Here is a 17,843-nt window from a genome sequence, read left to right as displayed (position 1 = left end):
TCTATCTTAATCACAATTTTATCTCCAGTGTTTAGTACAGTGTCTATCATATACTGGAAACCCAATATATATTGAATATATAGTGAACATGCAAATTTGGTTTAATGACCCCTGCTGTGTACAGATAGATAATATTTCTCTCCTTGAAATCTGTGTGTTACAGATTATTTCTGGCAATACTAACTTAATCTAAAGGTATAATTTTAATGGGAAGTACTTAGGAACTATGGGTATTAGTAAAAGAAGAGAAATGTTTACATACTTAGATATTTTGTCCCTCCTCATGTCATTTGTTATTCTGCCTATTTAAAAGGCCAACTCAGCAATATGAGTATGTTATGACAAAGAGATATATGAACATATTTTAAAAGCTTCTGGAATACAAAAGTACTTTCCTCTGTCAACAGACACACACACACACAGAGAAATGTAGTTTGTTTTTTTTTTTTAAATTAAAGTAACATTTGATTATCAGCTACCTGGGAGCAGAAATTGTGGCTGATTTGATTTTAGATCTCTTTTTATTGCCATTTACCATTCAGTAGCAGTTTGTGGAATAAATAAATTAATATATGAATATTTTATCTGTGCTACTGTAAGATATAAGCTATATTTATATGAAATGATCATGTTCATCATAATGCCAAGCAATGAGCCAAAGTTACACAACTAATACATGGCTGAAGACGGAGTCAAGTCCAACTGTATTAAGCTCCAAAGCCCACCAGCCTGACAGGCCAGCAGTCTAAATAAGTAGTACATGCATTTGAATGCTGAGTATGTTGTACACAATATATTGTAACTTTAAACTTTCAATTACTTATTCAAAAATAATTTAATATCTGCCAGAAAAAGGGCACTGACCTAAGTAGTATATGGGTTACAAAAAGATCTTATCTTTATATGCTTGAAATGTTGGCAGTTTTAAAAGGGAAACAAAATATAGACGCCTAAAATATTAAGGAAGAATAGAAGGTATCATGTTCAATGCCAAATGTGAAGTAGAGAAAGCATTTTCAGAAGAACTTAGAGATGAAAGAAATAACATAAATTAGAATAAACAGGAAATTAATTGTGGGAAAGAAAGGATTTAAGATGACCCTTGAAGAGCAGATAAGATTGAGACAACCAAAAGGAACAGAAAGTACATTCCCGATACAGGAATTTCAGGAAGGGAAAAAATTATTATTTCATTATAACAATTTTAAATAATGCAGAGTTGTTTAAAATGAAAAAGACTTCATGAAGCATATACTACTTTGAAGATCTTTTTTTTTTGTTTTAAAAAAAAAAAGACTTCTAACACTGTAAAACTCATGATTAGTGTTGTCAATACTTACTAGCACTGTATTTGGCACTTAGCCACAAAAGCTCACATGAGCTCTCAATCACATATGTTTGGTAAGTTTGATACGAGCAAGTTTCCCTAGTAATATCCATTAAATTCTGTAATCAGAATGTGCACTTCACATTTTATCGAAGTAGTTAGCCTTAAGGAACTGTGATACTCTGAAATGCTCGTATGACATCATAAGCTTCCCACAAAGTTGTAGGAAATTTGCTATTCAGAGTGACTTAGCACTATTCAGTGTGATTTTAAACCAAGACAAGCAGGAATGTAAACACACTGTTACAACAATAAAATCAAAAAAGACTTTTGGAACTGTAGTTCCTGATTTGTTTAATATAAGGAAATGAGTCATTTGACTCTGTCATGCAAACTCTGTTTTTTATGAAGTATAAGACTTGGTGACCAACTAAGTTGTTAGGCACAGAAGTGTCTTCGTCACGTTGACTAAGTAAAGTTAAATGCCTTAATGATATAATCTACAATAAGAGAAAACTTCAATATTTAATTTTGCCTAGTTGGTCAAAAGGTATCCAGGTGAATTTTCATGTTCATATTCTTTCAAGTAAGCATCTTTCTCCTAGAAGTGTCAAAGAGAATAGCTGAGAGTTAAAGAAAGGTAGATACTTTTAAAAGTTTGGCATTGCTGGTGAACTGCTTGTCAGTGACAAAATTGCATTAAAAATGTCTTAATTCAGAAAGGTATTTTATCACAGGCTTTATATCCTGAGGTAGACATTTTTATCATGTAGTCACATGACATGCATATGTCTAACCAGTTAAAAATAATCAAGGTGATTCATAAGAATGAATTGGTTTATTTTTTCTTAATTCTTTCTACTATGCTCTTACCGTATTACGAGGAGTTCCACCCAGACTCGTACAAAAGCTGGTAATGGACCAAAGACTTCCAAAATATATGTGTAATGACCTCCAGATTTCTTTATACTTGTTCCCAATTCAGCATAAGACAAGGCTCCTGTGAAATATTTGTCACAAAATGGTACCAATTTAATACATTTTCAAGACACCCAGCATTAGAATAGATACAATAATGTTTATATGTTGCCTGAGATGTAACTACCTCCTTTGGTCTGAATGGCATCCTTATTCAAGACAAATAACTATCATCTAATGGCTAAGACCCGCCAAGTTCCTTTTCTAACATCCTCACAGTTGAGATTTAGTTTATTCTATTTGAACACTGTAATTTTACTTGAAATGACAAAGATACATGTCTACAACAATATCATGTGTTCCAGAATTTTGAGCTGAAAGCCTGGAAATAGGGGAAAAAGAGGAGAGAGATATCAATAATATTGACCTATTTTTAGAAGAAAACAACCTCACACCAAGACAAGGCATTAGTCCAAATGTTTGAGTTAGCTTTTAAGTTTTTTGAGTTATTTTTTGAGAACACTTTTAATAAATTATGTTTCTGTGGAAAATCAAAATGAACAAGCTGTATCCACTCTTTAGAAAACTATGGACTCTATGCCTTGCAAGATTTCTTTTTTTTTTTTTTTGAGACAGAGTCTCACTCTGTCGCCCAAGCTGGAGTGCAGTGGCGCAATCTCGGCTCACTGTAAGCTCCGCCTCCCGGGTTCACACCATTGTCCTGCCTCAGCCTCCCGAGTAGCTGGGACTACAGGTGCCCGCCACCACGCCTGGCTAATTTTTTTTGTATATTTAGTAGAGATGGGGTTTCACGGTGTTAGCCAGGATGGTCTCAATCTCTTGACCTCGTGATCTGCCCGCCTCGGCCTCTCAAAGTGCTGGGATTACAGGTGTGAGCCACCGCACTCAGCCAAGATTTCATTTAATTTGTAGGATATATTTTGTCAATAAAATGAATTCTGACTCAGTCTGTTTCTATAAAAGGCTATCTTGGATGTTTTTTGAAGTGTACACTCAGGGTGTTTTTTTTTTTTTTTTTTTTTGAGACGGAGTTTCTGGTCACCCAGGCTGGAGTGCAATGGCGCTGTCAGCTCATTGCAACCTCTGCCTCCTAGGTTCAAGCAATTCTCCTGCCTCAGGGTCCTGAATAGCTAGGATTACAGGTGGCTGCCACCATGCCTGGCTAATTTTCGTATTTTTAGTAGAGACGGGGTTTCACCATGTTGGCCAAGCTGGTCTTGAACTCCTGACCTTAGAAGATCCATCCACCTCGGCCTCCCAAAGTGCTGGGATTACAGATGTGAGCCACTGCGCCCAGCCAGGATATATATATATATATATTTTTTGAGACGGAGTCTCACTCTGTCCCCCAGGCTGGAGTGCAGTGGCACGATCTCTGCTCACTGCAACCTCTGCCTCCAGGGTTCAAGCGATTCTCCTGCCTCAGCCTCCCAAGTAGTTGGGATTACAGGTGCCTGCCAGCACGCCCAGCTAATTTTTTGTATGTTTAGTAGAGACAGGGTTTCTCCATGTTGGTCGGGCTGGTCTCGAACTCCCGACCTCAGGTGATCTGCTCGCCTTGGCCACCCAAAGTGTTGGGATTACAGGCGTAAGCCACTGCGCCCGGCCCAGAATATACTTTTTAAAATGAGGTGCTATAATTTATATTTGTGTACTTTAGATCAAATTAACTATAAGCTAAATTTTTAACATTTAACAATACAATTCACATAAAATTGGACAAATATGCAACTCCCCAAAACCTCAGTTTCACTCTCTGTGAAACGGAGATCTCAGTTTCTACCTTATAAAGGAGTTGTGTGTATAAATGTGGCAGTGGGTACCTAGGACAGTACATGGCCTGACACATGGCAAGCACCACATGAAATATAGCTATACTTATTAATTTGAGTAATTAACATCCTGTCAGTATGTGAAAAGTTCTATCTGTACTGCCAAGTGCTCAAATGTAAGAACACAATTTTTTTCCAATCTGCTTCTGAGAATAAAAGTGTAGAAAAGTATTACTGATTAGTAATAATTTAGACAGAACTGTCCAATATAAATATAATTTGGATATTCAGTGAAATCTTAGTGTCACATATTTGATATCTGATTTCTAAACTTATCATGACATCAAAGTCACCTAGGAATAATTTTTATTTTTTTTTAATTTTTGAGATAGGGTATCGCTCTGGCACCTAGGCTGGAGTGCAGTGGCACAATCTCGCCTCACTGCAGCGTCCGCCTCCTGAGCTCAAGTGATCCTTCCACGTCAGCCTCCCAAGTAGCTGGGACCACAGGTACACACCACCATGCCCAGCTAAATTTTTGCGTACTTTTTGTAGAGATAGAGTTTCACCATGTTGCCCAGGCTGGTCTAGAACTCCTGGGCTCAAGGGGTCTGTCTGCCTCAGCCTCCCAAAGTGCTGAGATTATTGGCATGAGCCACCGTGCTCAGTCTGGGAATAATTTTTAATTCGAAAACACGCAAATGAAAAACAGACTCTAATCAAGAGAGTATAGATTGTCCACAAGAGAAATTCAAGAATCTCTATCATTTTAAAATTTGCACAAATAATTCTAAAGTAACTAGTCTGCAGACTAATATTTGGGGAACACTGATGTATTTCATCTACCTATAACTAATTTTAACTAGTTGCAACTCACTCTCCATGGGGAAACATTCGCCATGTTGGTAGGCTGTCCAGAAAAGGATCCAATATAAACTGTTATTGGAAAGAGTCTTAAGTACCTCGGAATTTATTGTCAGAGAATCAATACCTAGACCTCTGTATGCTTTGCTGAAACTCCAGGATGGTTGCCCTAAGTTTAAACTGAGTTCTGGGGGAATCATTTTCATTTAAAGGTCTCAAGCTTCATAACCATTTTGCCCAGATGAAAAAACTTCAAAACAAGATGTAAAAATTTATGTATTGACCCTTCAATTAAAAAAAAAGTATATATATATGCATTAAACCAAATGTACAGATTCTTTACAGTTGGTCCCAGAGTTCTAGGTTCTTTTCAAAAAGAAGGATTATTTTTTCTTCACATTTTGCTTTGCTTACTGTAAGAGAGGCACTCCTGTCCAAAAGCTTCTGGTAACTCAAGTGACAAATGCAATGCAAATAAAGATAAGTAGATTAATACAAGAGCACACTCCTTGCAATTACTAATCAAAGAATACCAACTCAAGTGTAATGTTAGCTAGTCTCCTTAGCTGTTTCTCTCTTTTTATTTTTTTTTGAGCTTTTGCTTAAGATGATATGTAATACTTATGCATAAGCATATTTTCATAGTGCAAGTCAACATCACTTTAACTGGTGCAATACTCATACTGATCTATTTTATTACATTTGAATAATCTTTTATTAGGTGCAAAAATTGAATCACATAGTAGAAGCTGCATGCACATAAGTATGCAAAGTCCAGTAAACTGGTTGTGGTTTTTCTGATTAGATATTGATTTATTCTGAATATATAAAGTGCTGTAGGAAGATTTAAAGGCTGAGGGTGCACAAAATCATTTAAGATGATCAACAATTAGGTTTCTCTTTATCTATAAGTGCATATACCAGAGATATTTTAATATTAATAGTGGCTAAGGGTACTATTAGAGTTTTTCATAATGATATTACTCCAAATTATTTTATAAAGATGGGAAGTAATACTGGGAAATAATGATACACAATTGTTACTGAATATTTAATAAAGCACGTTAGTTATAAATAATACCACAAACTCTAAAAACCCCAAATAATTCCTCTATAAATCTTTCTATACTATGACCTTGTTTTAACAAGTTTTATTTAAAATAACTTCTTCCTAAAAATGGAATTTGAGGACCGGGCGCGGTGGCTCATGCCTGTAATCCCAGCACTTTGGGAGACGGAGGTGGGTGGATCACGAGGTCAGGAGATCGAGACCATCCTGGCTAACACGGTGAAACCCCATCTCTACTAAAAATACAAAAAATAAGCCAAACGTGGTGGCACACACCTGTAGTCCCAGCTAGTCGGAAGGCTTAGACAGGAGAATTGCTTGAACCCGGGAGGCGGAGGTTGCAGTGAGCCGAGATCACACCACTGCACTCCAGCCTGGGCAACAGAGCGAGACTCTGTCTCAAAAAAAAAAAAAAAAAAAAAAAAAAAAAAGGAATTTGAGTTCTCTAGATGAGTCTCAAATCAATGATTTAAAACATCACAAGGCCTGAGTAGAAAGAATGAATGGATTGGTACACATGGGAACAGGAGTTAGTACTTGTTAATTAGTCCTAGAGTTAGCGTTAGTACTTGTTAGTTAGTGTTAGTCCTAGAGTTAAGACAAAGAGCAACTTTAAAGAACAGAATCTTTCCCAAGAAGAGTAAATAAATCCTCATAGCATAAATCAAATTTAATGTTTGACAGTTCACCAGTTTTTATCATCTTTACAACAAACTCATGTAGCTCTCTAGTAATTTGCCTACTTCATAAGGGGACATTTATTTACCTGTTTACTATTAATTGTCAAATCAATAGAAGAGACATAAATTTTGAAGAAAAATTCATAATTATACTTCTGCCAGTTCCCTTCAGATTAATTTAGTGAACAGGTGGACGAATCATCTGTGTCCCTGGAGAACAAGTGAAATACAATGAAAAAAACAGATCTGGGCAAGCACAGAAAACTAACACCCAACCGAAGTTTTAAAACTTACATTGCAAAAGTGTATGGGTATTGAGAAGAGATGAAAGGTTGAAAAGTAATTTGAAATATTCTCAGGCCATTGCAATATACCCCATTATGATAGGGATTGAGTTATGTGCCATCATACAGCTCTCCCATGTCAAGGACTTTTGAAAGGATATTAAGAGGTGACAAGGACATGAACTTAAAAAATATTTTTATAAAGACTGCCACCCATTTGTTTGGCTAATAAAAAGTCAGTAAGACTTCTGTTGAACACTCTGTTCTATGTCTAAATAGGCCATGCCAGGTTCCACTTCACAGGTGTCTCATTCATCATGCCAGCTGCCAGAATGCCCAAGCTAAGTGTACAACCGCCCGGCACAGAAAGTGTGCATGTTTTTTACTGGGTCATGAAAGTTAGCCTTTGCTCTCATCACCGCAGAGAAAAGTCAGAAAATAGCCTGTCTTAGTCAGGAAAAGAAAGTACAGCCTGTAGGAAGCAATTTGAGGGTGTTCCAGATCACACCAACAGTGGATGCTGCGTCTGGGTAGTTCACGTACCTGAACAAAAATTTTCAAAATTTGGTGTGGCCTTTGCCATCCATTCACTCCTCAAAAACTACCATTTGCTTTCCCAGAAAGCAAGCTTTCTAGCCCCACAGCCACGCCCCCCCAGAGAAAAAGTCGCACTCACCAAACAGTGACAGGACCCCACACACCGTCCAGATGGTCAGAGACATGCCCACGCTGCCTGTGTTCTGGAGCACGCCCTTAGGAGAGATGAAGATTCCTGCTCCAATGATGGTGCCAATGATAATGGAGACTCCCCTCAGTAAAGTGACTTTCCTCTTCAGCTGCACTTTCTCCTGCCCAGGTGGCTCCTTGTTGCCCAGAGAAGGCAGCCTCCCGTTAACATTTCCCTGCAGGTAACCTCCTTTGGAGATGGTGGACACAACAGGCTTTCTGACCATAGTAGGGACACACGGGGGAAAAATAAAACTGAGGGAAAGAAAACAAAACTTTCAACTTTGGTGTCTCTTGGTGTTACTGATCGATGTCTTCCTCTTTGCTTTCAGACTGTCTCTCAGCGCTATCGTGTTCACAGGTGAAAACTCAAAGGTGTGCTTTTTCCTTCACAGCGATCTAATTACTACTCAGAAACACCTGTGTATGCATCGTGCTCTCAATTCTCCACCTCCTTGTTCCACCACTGCTGCTGCTGCTGCTGCTGCCGCCCTATCATTACAAACCAGCTCAGCTTCCTCGTGGGCTTGTATTTAAGCGCCTGCCTGTCACACCAACTTACTACAGCTAAATGATGATGCAAATTCTCCAGGTTTGCATCAGCCACATGAGAAGGCTCCAGCATTACTCAGCTCTTTTTTTAAAAAAAAAAAAAAACAGGAGGAGCTTGTTGCTCAACTGACCTAAGCTTTTTAGAGAACAAAGCACACACTTTAAAGAGATTTTAGCCAATCCAGAAGTAGTAAATTCGGAACAGACCTTCCAGAGATTTAAAGCAACTCGTAGTGAGCAACAAAAGCTGTTCAAACAAAATGAAACAGGAAATAGTTACTTCATTTTAAGGAGTTTCTTTTTCTTTAATGCATGTATAAAAACATTTTACACGCGACTGTTTTGTGAGTGGAATGTATCCTAAAGCTGCATTGTTTATAACAACACAGTTTGAATTTCATAATTTGTGTAATGCTTATTTTTATTTTTTTATTTTGAGTTTTTTATAAGGCAATACAGTCAAATCCAATATTTACAAAGTTAAAAAGATTCTACACTTTATATTGCTGTCACATACATACAACTATAAGCCTTCCTCAACATTAAAAGATAAAATTATTTCTTACTACTCATAATAAACCAGCATTTTAAATCACCATCTGAGTGTGACAAATATAAAATTCACCATGACTCCAGAAAATAGTCATTTTCCTATTCTCATTAGCACTAGGTGATTTTTTTGAACTATGTAAAAGCTACATATTCTTCATTGTCATGTTGTTCCTTTGAATTACCAAAAAAAATTTCTAAGTTCAAAATTACACAATTACAATTACATAAAAATATGCATATAGCAAAAGCCTGTAAAGGAAAACAGAATAGTAGTTATAGAAAGTAATGATATTATGTATGACTTTTTTCCACACTATATAAACTATTGTTATATTATGATTATAAATTTAAAATGCATTAAAAATGTAAGCTAAATTAAAATATTTACTTTGCAATGGTCAAAAAGGCAAAACATTTTTAAACCCTTCTAACTTTCTCAACCAAGTGTCAAGAAAAAACAAATATGAAAAGAAAAGAAATCCTAGATATCATTTTTGGCTATAGTTACATGTGGTTTTGGATTCAGTGAGAAGAACTGAATGTTATCATTACCCTGAAGCTACCTTTATATGCACCATTAAATAAGCTTCTGAATCTCTGAACAAAAACCACAAACAAAAGGCCTGTGTGCGAGAGGTTGGCAGGGAAAGAAGGGAGTCAAGTATGGTGAGGATGATCAAAGAAAGAAATGAGAAATCGCCATTAGGAAAGTAGCATGGAAAAGGTCAGAACCACTTTCTGTTATGTTGGCACCCGGGAAAATGACACCACCTCAATGCTTTGCCATCCAAATAATTGAGGCTACATTTTCTCCTTTTTAAATTATCTATCTAAATTCTATATAATTGGTTTCGGCTACACCAAGTTAAAGTTTTTATAAAGCCAAAATAAATACTTTTTCTCAGTTGTTATGTCTTTCAAAAAACAAAAATGGATCATTTTCCTCATGCAATCTTGCTAAAATTCCCAAAGAAGGAAGCTAAATAGAGATTCTTTTCTTTCCAATTCTCTTCCTCCTCCTACATCTCCTTTCACTCACACAATTTTCCTGATTAATGTACCTAAGGGGGAGCAGCTTTTGTTTCCCAATAAGAGAAACATATTAGCTCTGAAGAAATATGAGGTAAAAGTAGGACGCTAGGAATCTCAGGGAACAGCAACTTTCTCTAATTAACACAGTGTCACACTTTAATTTTAAATTTTGTTATAAATAACTGAACTCATAAGTTGAGCCAAAGACCCCAGTCAGATAGGAAAGTGAATGAATTATAAAGGACGATTATTCTTTCAATATTAAATAACATTTTCCTCCTCACAGTATTTTTTTTAAATTGCGAAGAAAAATGGCTGATGTTAGACTGAAAACCAAAAGGATTGTACTTTCATGTAAGATAGAGGCCACCACTCAGAATGTCTGCAAAGCTGCACATTGCCACTAAGGGCACCAGTGTACCTCTTCTAAGCACCCCAAAATCTGTAGAAAATGCAGTTTATGAAGAAAATATTGAATTGCCTTGAACTCTTAAAATTGCTAGTTCTAAGCTTGTAAACTAAGAGTTTGGATGGTCCTCAAATATTTGTGTATCATAAAAATGTGTCCAAAGCAAATGAATACATATTTTTCGTCCTGTATTAGGCCTTATTTTAAGCATAGCTGTCAAATTATGAGACTATCCTAGTGTTATTCGCAAATACTTATTTACTGCTTATTGTGCACAAGAAATAGTCCTAGCTTCCTCACAGCATCTCATAATAGAAATAGAAATAATGTATAGTGGTAGCTACCATTTTCTAGTAACAATTTCTGTCCCATGGTTATAAATACAGGCATATAATCTAGGCCTGGCCAAAAATAATCCATTGCTCTGGCTGCAGAGTATTGGAATATTAGCTGAGTTGGGATATTTCTAAACAGAATTAGAATTAGCTTTTTTCATCTGTTGTTGGAGATTGTAAAGATGTGACCTGAGAACAACTGGTGGCCATGTTCCCTGACGTGTTGCAAATATCCTCATGGAATAAGAGAGAGTATGCAGAAATTAGAGATATTCAGAAAGTCCTAGTACTATCATGCCCTATCTTAGTTCCTAAGGGACCCAGATTGGCTCAGGATCCTGAAGATCTTCATTTGCTTCTGTAAGCTACCTAGTCTCCTTGCTAGGTATACTACCTAATAATACACACAAAAGTCAATTGCATGTGGATCATGGAGCTAAATTTGAATGGCGCATCATGAACGCTTCTAGAAATGGGTCACCCGATATGATAGTAATTAGTCACATGTGGTTATCAGCCCTTGAAATCTGACTAGAACTTGAAGTCTTAAAGAAAAATAACAAAAAAGTTATTAATAATTTGTATGATTCATATTTAGTTTTACCTATTTTATTTTTTTATTATGGCTACTAAAAATTAAAATCATATCTGTGGTTCCAAGTTGTAGCTTACATTATAATTCTAATGGACAGTGCTGATCTAGAGGAAAATGCAGAATATATTTCTAAACTTTGTGTAAGCAGGGATTTCTTAAAAGGGACACATAAAGCCCTAATATAAAAAAGAGAAAAATACAGTGTAATACATTAAAATTAAGATTTTGAGTTTATCGAAATATATTATTTGATTATAAAAGTGAATCTTAAAATGAGACCAAATATTTGCAATTTGCAAAGGTCTCATTTCCAGAATAAACAATAAGTTTGTATAAATCAATAGGAAAATGACAGACAACCCAATAAAAAAATGGCCAAGAAATTTGAACAGACGCTCAATAAAATAGTCAATTCATTTGTGAAAAACTGCTCAACAGTATTAGTTATTGGGGCAACTAAAACCGAAACCACAATAAGCCATCCATTCCCACTGAGAGTGGCTCACATGAGACAGACTGGCAATACCAGGAGTACTGACAGCATGGAGCAACCAGCATTCTTACACTGCTGGTAGGGGGACACAAATTGGTGCATCCATTATGGAAAGCTGTTTGGTGGTATCTTTTAAAGTTAAACAGACACATACCCTTTGAACAAGAAAACCCCACTCCTGAGAATATGCCCAGCAAAAATGCAGGGCATCTATATGCCAAAAAGCATGGATGAGAACATTCCTAGTACCTTTATTCATTTGAAAATAACCCAAATGTCCATTAACAGTACAACGGATATATGTATCATGGTATTTATTCAGTGAAATACTGCAATGCCATAAAAAAAAAGGACGAACAGTAGTGATATAAAAAAACATTATGGGTGACTCTCACATAATGTTAGAAGACAGAAGAAAAAACCAAATACTGCATGGTTCAATTTATATGAAGTTTAAAAACAGGTGAAATGATTCTATAGTCTGAGAACTCTCTGGTTATCTTTGGAGATAAGCATTTCTAGTGATTGCAAGGGGGAACAAAAACAGTTCTAGAGTCCTGGTATTGTACTATTTTATAACCTGGGTAGTAATTACCTGAATATTTTAACTTTCTGAAATTCACTGAACTTTACATTTATTTTATTTTATTATTTTTGTTTTGAAACAGAGTCTCACTCACTCTGTTGCCCAGGCTGGAGTGCAGTGGTATAATCTCGGTTCACTGCAACCTCTGCCTGCCGGGTTCAAGCGATTCTCCTGCCTCAGACTCCCGGGTAGCTGGGATTACAGGCATGCGCCACCATGCCCAGCTAATTTTTGTATTTTTAGTAGAGATGAGATTTTGTCATGTTGGTCAGGCTGGTTTTGAACTCCTGACATCAACTGATCCACCCGCCATGGCCTCCCAAAGTGCTGGGATTACAGGCATGAGCCACTGTGCCTGGCCTACATTTATATTGTTATACCTTTCTGTATTTATGTCATAACTCAATTATTAAAAAAAAGCACAATAGTTGAAAATTTGTGATATTCTTTCAGAAACAGATTGCTCAAGCAGACAAATAAGCAAAACTGTAGAAAATTTGGAGAGCATAATTAATCAACTTAATACAGTTACTTTATAGAGAATTTCCCATCCACCAAATACAAAATAAAGATTATTTTCAAGCATATATGAAACATTAACAAAACTATCCGTATTGAAGACAAAAATGAAACCCCAGTAAGTTCCAAAGAATCAACATAGTGTAAACTACACACTCTTACTATAAACATGCAACAAAATTAGAAATTAATAGTTATAAAACTAATAAAATAAATCTTATATGTCTGGAAATTAAAAATCATACTACCAGCTGGGTGCAGTGGCTCATGCCTATAATCCCACCATGAGGCTGAGGCAGGAGAATAGCTTGAGCCTGGGAAGCAGAGGTTATAGTGAGCTGAGATTGTGACACAGGGGGACTCTGTCTCAAAAAAAAAAAAAAAAAAAAAAAAAATCATACTACCAACTTGTCTTTAAATTAGAAAATAGGCCCTGAGAAAAAATTCACAAAATACTTAAAACTGAATAACAATGAAAACCATATGTTCAAATTTGTTAGAGTAGATTAAAGAAAACTTAAAGCTTCGAGATACATTCATCAGAAAATAAAAGAGGAAATGAGCTCAATATTCAACAGAAAAATTTAAGTAAAAAGAATATAGTCAAAGAAGAAAAAAAGATAATTACAGAAATAAAAAAATTAAGAACAAAAGGGGAATAGAAAACATTCCCAACTGGAAAATCTAATTATTTAGAAAGAATAATAATTTAGATACAGGTTTGGCAAATGTAAGCAATAAAAAATTAGGAAATATATTAAATGTGAATTTAAAAAAAGAGAAAATATCTTAGAGAGCTAAAGAGAATTTTTAAATAATAAAGGAGTACAGTGATCTACTATATGGAAAATAATATGAAACTCAGAATAAAATGGATACATTTCTGGAAAATAAATCAATTCTATTATGTCATTAGAAAAAACAGAAAAACTGAATGGAAGGGCAACTATTTATGGTGCTAATCAAGGATATCCCTGGCTCAAAAAAACAAAACCAAACAAAACTAGCTTCTACTTGTGTTACAGGTAAGGCCTACCAAATTTTTATGAAATAAATAAACTCCTTAAAGAAATTATTTCAGAAAGTGAAAACAGGAGGAAAAACTGCCAGACTCATTTTTGTGAGTTTAGTGCAGACATTGGCCTACTTCCTGTAAAAGGCCAACTAGTTAATATTTTAGGCTTTAAGGCTACCCATTGTCTCTGTCCATGTTCTGTGTATCTGCGTGTATGTGTATGTGTGTGTGTGTGTGTGTGTGTGTGTGTGTGTGTGTATTACAGCCCTTTAAAAATATAAACATTTTTCTTAGCTCCTGTGTAGTTTGCCAACTCTTTGTTTAGCAATATCTTAACTGCAAATAAGGCATTACAAGGTCAGTGCAATGGGCTAATGACAGGAAGTTTTATAAATAAAGTTTTATTGGAACATAGCCATGCCCACTCATTTATATATTTTCTATGGCTGCTTTCATATTACAACAGTAGAGTTGAGTAACTGCAAAAGAGACTAAATGGCCTGCCAAATAAGAAATGTTTATAATTTGCCTCTTTACAGAAAAAGTTCGCTGACTCTGGCTTAAGAGAAGATACAGGAATTGACTATTTATTTCCACTTTGATGTTCTCTCTTACAGCAACTCTCCTTGCATATTCAGTGCTTGCTATTCCTACAAGATAGGAGCTAAAAAATCCGTAAAGCAAAAACTATTATGAAGAGTCATTGTACAGATAAAATATCTTTATGCATCTAAGAACACAGCACAAAATATGTGAAGCAGATACAATAAAATAACAAAGAAAATTTGATAAGCGAATGTTTAAAATTCAACACACTTCTCTCAATATTAAATCAATAGGAAAAAATATTATCAATTGTAGGTGATAGTTGATGTTCTATAGAGATTTTCTCATACCACTTTTCTTATTTCTGGGTATTTGTTCCTTAGCTTCTGTTTTTGCTTAAAAAGGCATACCTGTGACTCTCCTCAGAGGACGGCGCTTAGATTAACAGAGCCACTTTTCCCATGTGGGCAGAGAGTAGGGATGCCTGGGTGTTTGCATCCCTTATGGAATGTTAAGGGATGTTAACCGATCACTCCTTGATTTGAGAATATGACAGTCCAACATACTTGCCTTTAGTTGAGACAATCTCTAAAGTATATTTTGCCCTCCAGAGTTGTTTTCCCAATCTGCAGGATCAGGCTAGGCGTTTACCTGAAATTTTACCTTTCTTTGTCTTTCCCCTCCGTGTTCTGCTTCCTGCACTCCCTCCACAGTATTCATAGAAGCATTTCCTTATTTTGTGGTATTTTTCTAAAGAACTTGAATTAAGACAGTTGATATTGAACGTAGTCTAGAGTGCAGACTCAAAAAAATCTGTGGTTTACTCACTCACCTGCCAAATGGTAGTAACGAGCCCAAGTATGGATAGCTCCAGTCAGGCTGCTGTATTGCAGTTACTAAGACTTTCACCTGGGATGAACTGGGATAGGGTACAGTTGAATAGGGATGAACTGCTTTGTGCAACCTCTAGTACTTGGGAATATTACAGTACTCTTCTTAATCTTAGAGATAAGACAAAGAAATATATTGTCACCTCTATCATTTATCATTTTCTATGCATTAACTGACAAGAAAAGGCATAAACAACGAAAAAAAGAACACAAAAACTCATTATTTTATGATTAATTACCTGGAAAAAATAAAACATTCATCAACAACAACAAAAATCTCTCCTACAATGATTTAAACTATTTTAAGGTAATGGTTACAAATAAATAAATTTCCAAATCAGTACACTTTGTATATACAAACAAGTTACATGAAATAATGAAAGGCATCATACCATTTACAATAGCAACAAAGAATTTAAGAGCTAAGAATAAAATTAACAAGACATTTGTAAATTGTATATTTTTAAAAAACAGCTTGACCAGATAGAAAGATATGTCATGCTTTTCTTTCTTTTTTTTTTGAGAAGGAGTCTTGCTCTGTCGCCCAGGCTGGAGTGCAGTGGTGCAATCTCGGCTCACTGCAAGCTCCGCCTCCCAGGTTCACGCCATTCTCCTGCCTCAGGCTCCTGAGTAGCTGGGACTACAGACGCCCGCCACCACGCCCAGCTAATTTTTTGCATTTTTAGTAGAGACGGGGTTTCACCATGTTAGCCAGGATGGTCTGGATCTCCTGACCTCGTGATCCGCCCGCCTCAGCCTCCCAAAGTGCTGGGATTACAGGCGTGAGCCACCGTGCCTGGCCTGTAAATTGTATATTTTTTAAAAACAGCTTGACCAGATAGAAAGATATGTCATGCTTTTCGATAGGAATACTAATAACATAAGTTGTCAATTTTTTAAGTTAATTTATAAATGGAACATAATACAAATAAAAATGCCAAGAACATTTTTAACTAGGAAAAATAATTCTACAATTATATGAAAATATTAACTTTTCGTGACTAAAAAACAAAGATTGAGAAAATACAAGGTCATCAAAATATACTACAATGTTTCAATAATTAAAACCTGGTGGTGCAGGTACATTAAAAACAGAATCTAAAGACCAGAAATTGGCCCAAATAAATTTGGAATTTTATCAAATGATAAAAGTATCATCTCAAACCAGAGGGAAAAAGATGAACTATTTAAAAATGATGTGAGGCTTGGTTATACACCATGGACTACTACGCAGCCGTATAAAAAAGAACAAAATCATGACCTTGGTAGAAACATGGATGCAGCTGGAGGCCATTATCTTAAGCAAATTAATGCAGAAACAGAAAAGTAAATACCACATGTTCTCACTTATAAATGGAAGCTAAACACTGAGTACACATAGACAAAAATGGGAACAACAGGTACTGGGGACTACTTTAATGGAGAGGGATGGAGGAGGTGGGGACTGAAAAAGTAACCATTGGCTACTATCCGTGACAATTACTACCTGGGTGACAGGATCATTAATACCCCAAACACCAGCATCACAATATACCCATAATTTACCCATGTAGCAAATATGCACATGTGCCCCCTGAATCTAAAACAAAAGCTAAAATTATTTTTTAATAAATGAAGTGGGGAAACCTAGATAAACTGTTAGAAAAACATAAAGTTGAATTAATTGTTCATACCATACAACAGAAATAAAATCATAATAGATCAAAGGTATAAATGTAAAAATAAAGTCACAAAAGTCCTATAATAAAACATGGTAGAAAGTCCTACAATAAAACACGGTAGAATTCCTTTAGAATCTAGAGTGCAAAAGGTTTATCTAACTGACACAAACTCCAGAAGCCACGGAAAAAAAAGATCATTTTAACAAGATAAATTGTTGAAATCTTTCTGGCAAAAAGAAAAAATCATAAAGTTGAAACATAAAATCATAATGTCACAAAAATGTGATATATTTAAAACCACAGCCAAAGTGCTAGTCCTTTTAAATTTAACAAAATTCATACAAATTGATAACAAAAAGATGAGCAACCTAACTGAAAATGGCAAAGGATATTAATAAATTCTTCACAGAAAAAAATACATATGGCTTTTATACATATGCAAAGATGCTCAATCTTAATCATACTGAAATGCAATTTCAAAAATCAAGAATGTTCTCATTAACAAATAAGAGTCGGTCAAAAGGAGAAGCTTTCTTGAAGCAGCATATTCTAACCAAACTTGGAATAATTTGAGCACTAAGAAAGATAATGACTGCAACGAATTATTATACATTTTTTTAAATGATGAGTATAGTTTTATTAGAAGAGAGAAGGGAAAAAAGAAAAAGGATGTTCTTTAAAGAATCACAGCTAATAAATGTAAAAGGAATGAAAGAATTAGAAAATCAATGATTTTGCATTTCTATTCAATAATTGATTCAGATAAGCATCATAATGAGTGTGGAAACCTCTGAGTGAAATCTTATTAAAATAGAAAATATTCACATACTTTTGGATTATTCTTCCAAAGATCACCTATACATTTCAAAGGAAAGTGTACCTTTGTAAAGGGGAGATCTGGTTGTCACTGCCTTAATTAAATGACCAAAGCAAACATCACCAATAATGCCAGTTAACATAACCAATATTGATAATGCAATATACTTTACATAAAATT

At 35.4% G+C, this 17,843-nt stretch overlaps 1 protein-coding gene across 2 annotated transcripts in view; it reads right to left on the bottom strand.

Moving 5' to 3' along the window:
* Positions 1 to 14,973, bottom strand: part of SLC7A11 (solute carrier family 7 member 11) — a 77,679-nt gene extending 62,706 nt beyond the window's left edge. The window contains exons 1-3 of one of the 2 annotated variants that reach the window (XM_030815699.1): positions 14,959 to 14,973; positions 7,612 to 7,986; positions 2,201 to 2,327 (exon numbers count right to left, since the gene is read on the bottom strand). In XM_030815699.1, coding sequence (XP_030671559.1) covers positions 2,201 to 2,327; positions 7,612 to 7,888 — 404 coding nt within the window. In that variant the 5' untranslated portion in view covers positions 7,889 to 7,986; positions 14,959 to 14,973. Of the gene's footprint in view, positions 1 to 2,200; positions 2,328 to 7,611; positions 8,278 to 14,958 lie in introns of those variants that run through there. The other variant, XM_003264668.3, reaches the window with a different exon arrangement.
* Positions 14,974 to 17,843: the final 2,870 nt, after the last annotated feature.

This window comes from Nomascus leucogenys, chromosome 7b (genome assembly GCF_006542625.1).
Source record: "Nomascus leucogenys isolate Asia chromosome 7b, Asia_NLE_v1, whole genome shotgun sequence".
Lineage (NCBI taxonomy): Eukaryota > Metazoa > Chordata > Mammalia > Primates > Hylobatidae > Nomascus > Nomascus leucogenys.
The sequence above is the reverse complement of the archived record's forward strand: the minus strand, read 5'-3'. Positions and strand labels throughout refer to the sequence as shown.